Source organism: Nanorana parkeri, unplaced genomic scaffold (genome assembly GCF_000935625.1).
Source record: "Nanorana parkeri isolate BGI_ZX_2015 unplaced genomic scaffold, ASM93562v1 scaffold3674, whole genome shotgun sequence".
In the NCBI taxonomy this organism is placed as follows: Eukaryota; Metazoa; Chordata; class Amphibia; order Anura; family Dicroglossidae; genus Nanorana; species Nanorana parkeri.
Genome location: NW_017309942.1, coordinates 5965 through 9927, shown reverse-complemented (window position 1 = coordinate 9927; position 3963 = coordinate 5965). Strand labels below are relative to the sequence as shown.

The window sequence follows — 3963 nt, the reverse complement described above, 5'->3', positions numbered from 1 at the left end:
ACCGGGGGCCACGGAGGGGATTGGAACACCTGAATCACATGATATGGAGGGGGAGGGGCCCAATACTTCTGGTTATATAGTGTATATCATACAGGAGTGACATCACCGCCCTCCGGATATCAGACATATTATACGGGGGGGTGGACATATAATCTCTCGGGGAGGATGACACATGGAGGATGACACATGGAGGATGATACTTTGTATATCACACGCAGGCAGATATGTACATTGCATGACACATAGAGACATGTACATTGCATGACACATAGAGACATGTACATTGCATGACACATAGAGACATGTACATTGCATGACACATAGAGAGACGTGTACATTGTATGACACATAGAGAGACGTGTACATTGCATGACACATAGAGACATGTACATTGTATGACACATAGAGACATGTACATTGCATGACACGGTTGGTTTCATGTTGCATCGCTCTGCAGACATCTAGGACCTGAGGATCGTCTAATAAAATGTAAGGCGTGGGCGGAGCTTGTCTCCTCGGGGGCGGGACATGTCAGGGGAATAGCAGCCGTCACATATGAAATGCGGTTCACATACAGTACTTGTCCAATGTGCAAAATCCTGACATAGAAGAGAGACAAATATAACGTTGTATGTACAGAATAATATCCCCGACACGTCATAACGGAGGTGGGTGAGGGTGGACCCCCCGATCCCTACAGACTCACTGACCTGGAACAAGCATAGGGATGGGGAGACTTCACTGGCTGCATGCTTCTAGTCAGGTCAGTGAGGAGCTAGATTGTAAATGAAGGATGAGCATGACACCCACTGAGCCGGCACCATGTAAAAAGGTTCCCTTCAATGTACATTACGTGTCTGCACCCCACAGAGAGGTGACCCCGCCCCTGGCGTGTAATACGGACATATATATCTATAGGTGGGGGGCGCTACGCTCAGGATCTAAACCCCAACTGAAGTCTCAGGAATAAATCTGCAGCCGACTGACATTGTACCCCTTCTCTGGTCTGACACACCCCTCTCTGGTCTGACACACCCCTCTCTGGTCTGACACACCCCTCTCTAGTCTGACACACCCCTCTCTGGTCTGACACCCCCCTCTCTGGTCTGACACACCCCTCTCTGGTCTGACACACCCCTCTCTGGTCTGACACACCCCTCTCTGGTCTGACACACCCCTCTCTGGTCTGGCATGCCCCCTCTCTGGTCTGACACACCCCTTCCCTGGTCTGACACACCGCTCTCTGGTCTGACACACCCTTCTCTAGTCTGACACACCCCTCTCTGGTCTGACACACCCCTCTCTGGTCTGACACACCCCTCTCTCGTCTGACACACCCCTCTCTGGTCTGGCATGCCCCCTCTCTGGTCTGACACACCCCTTCCCTGGTCTGACACACCGCTCTCTGGTCTGACACACCCTTCTCTAGTCTGACTGGTACTCAGCTCTGCCAGCACAGAGCACTGGCGGGGGAGGTCATGTACCGATCATCCTCATCTTACCCCCCGGGTTTGGACCCCGAGGGGCCCCTCCAGGAGGTTAGAATCCAAAGGTTGTCTATTTCTTCTACAAATGGAGTGTTGGGGTCACAGCTGCTGAGTGTCCCAGATTTCCAGGGACGGTCCCGCTTCTCGGACCTCAGTCCCGATGATGTCGTGTTCCGTGCGTTGTGCCGGGATCACAGCGTCACCCCAATAACTCAAGGGGACATTCATTACAGTGATGGGGGGGAGGGGATGATACGAGTAGCCGCCCCCCCATAACTGGAGGTGGGTTTGGGTGGGGCCACCCATCACTGGGCGGGTCTGAGGTGGGCCGTGGGAGGGGTCACCTGTGTCCCGGGGATCCATTGACAGAATCGGGTTCATGTTTTAAGGGAAATAACAACCTTCAGGCTCTGAGTTCTCGGAGTGGCCCTCGGGGCTCCTCATCCGGCCGCAGTGCTCCACCCTGAAGTGACCCCTGGGAGGCCCTTCCACCTATAAGAGTTACCTGCCCAACCTGGGACATCACCAGCTCTATGTGACTCCGCCCAAAATAAAGGCGGAGTCGGGCATCCCGGGCAAACCAACAAAACGATCTGCAAATGGATCTCAACGACCCCGAAGACCTGCAGAAGTCTCAGAAACAGGAAGCGTCGGGATTTCCTGCCGGTGGACAGCCTTTTGTCTCATCCCCATCCTCGGCTTCCCCCCAGGGGCTGTGAAGTGCAGGACAACCGCGTCAACCCTCATTGCAGCCCATTGGACGGGACTCATCGTTATAAAGTGTTGCTGAATATTTCCAGCTCTGTACAGTCCACGATGTCCTGCCGGGAGAGTCGCCTCTTGAACTCATCGGTGGTGAAGTAGTAGATGACGGGGTCCAGGCAGCAGTTCATACTGGCCAGGCACAGGGCCACGGGGTGAAGGGTCATGATGGCCTTCCTGTGCGCGCACGACTGGATCTTATTGGCCTTCGCCAGGAAGTCCAGCGGGAAGCTGAGGTGATACGGCGCGAAGCAGAGGAGGAAGACGAAAGCGCAGGTCAGGATCATCTTCAGCGCCTTCTTCTTCTCGCCGAGATCATGCGACGCCGAGTGCGGCTCCTTCAGCAACATCACCGTCCTCCAGGAGCAGTAGACCACCACGGCCAGGGGGCTGACGAAGCCGAAGAGCTCGGCGAAGGTGACGGCCAGTACGGAGTTGGCGATGCCGATGTCGCGCAGCGGCAGATCCGCGAAGCACTTATTTTCGCTGCTTGTGGCGTTGTTTCCGATCCTCATGAGGGGGAAGGGCAGGCAGCTGACGCAGACGACGATCCAGCCCGCCACGCTGACGTACACGTCGAACATGCGCTTCCTGTCCGTGAACCTGAAGGGGTAGATCAGGTAGAGGAAGCGGCGGACGCTGATGCAGACCAGGAAGACGATGCTGGCGTACATGTTGACGTACTTCAGGTAGAAGCAGAACATGCACATGAACCGGCCGAAGGGCCACGACTTGTTCAGGTAATAGAAGATCCGCAGCGGCAGGGACAGGACCTGCAGGAGGTCGGCGATGGCCAGATTGATCATGAAGATGACGGCTCTCTTCGTCTCTTTCATGTAGGCGTAGAACACCCAGAGAGCCAGGACGTTGCCGATCAGTCCGGGGACCAGGATGATGGCGTAGGTGATGGCGTACAGATAGTTTATGAACTGCTCGTCCACTTTGCACTCCGTCACGTTGTCGCCGCTCAACATCTCCTGCTGCGCCGCCATCCAGGAAACGCAAGTTCAAAGTTGTGCAACAATGGCGTCGATGTCACAAGTCCTTCCGTTTCATCGTATCAGCCGCTCCCGTCTCTCTGTAGAAGCTGTGCGGATCGGCCCATCGCCGGGGCAACGGTCACATTCAATCCCATTCAGCTGGTTACAAGGCGATCGCGGCAATGAAACGTTCCCGGGACGGTTCTAGGAATCCTCATGACGAGAGACATCGCGACTCCGCCGGCCACAAAGGGGGATCTGGAGAGGAAGAACAGACAGAAGTGATTATTAGTACACGGCGTACCCCGATATTCCCAACCTCCGAGAACAGGCTGAATACACGGCGTACCCCGATATTCCCCACCTCCGAGAACACAACAATGTTCCCGGAGAGATGAGAACCCGTCACCAGGAACAATGATCCCGGGGGAGATGAGAACCCGTCACCAGGAACAATGATCCCGGGGAGATGAGAACCCGTCACCAGGAACAATGATCCCGGGGGAGATGAGAACCCGTCACCAGGAACAATGATCCCGGGGGAGTGATAACCCGTCACCAGGAACAATGATCCCGTGGAGGTGAGAACCCGTCACCAGGAACAATGATCCCGGAGAGAAGAGAACCCGTCACCTGGAACAATGATCCCGGGGAGATGAGAACCCGTCACCAGGAACAATGATCCCGGGAGATGAGAACCCGTCACCAGGAACAATGATCCCGGGGAGATGAGA

The 3963-nt window shown here is 55.2% G+C and overlaps 1 protein-coding gene across 1 annotated transcript; it reads right to left on the bottom strand.

Moving 5' to 3' along the window:
• Positions 1-2260: 2260 nt before the first annotated feature.
• On the bottom strand, positions 2261-3243 carry GPR174 (G protein-coupled receptor 174). Its single transcript, XM_018575241.1, has one exon. The coding sequence runs from the start codon at positions 3239-3241 to the stop codon at positions 2261-2263; it is 981 nt and encodes a 326-aa protein (XP_018430743.1). The 5' UTR covers positions 3242-3243.
• Positions 3244-3963: the final 720 nt, after the last annotated feature.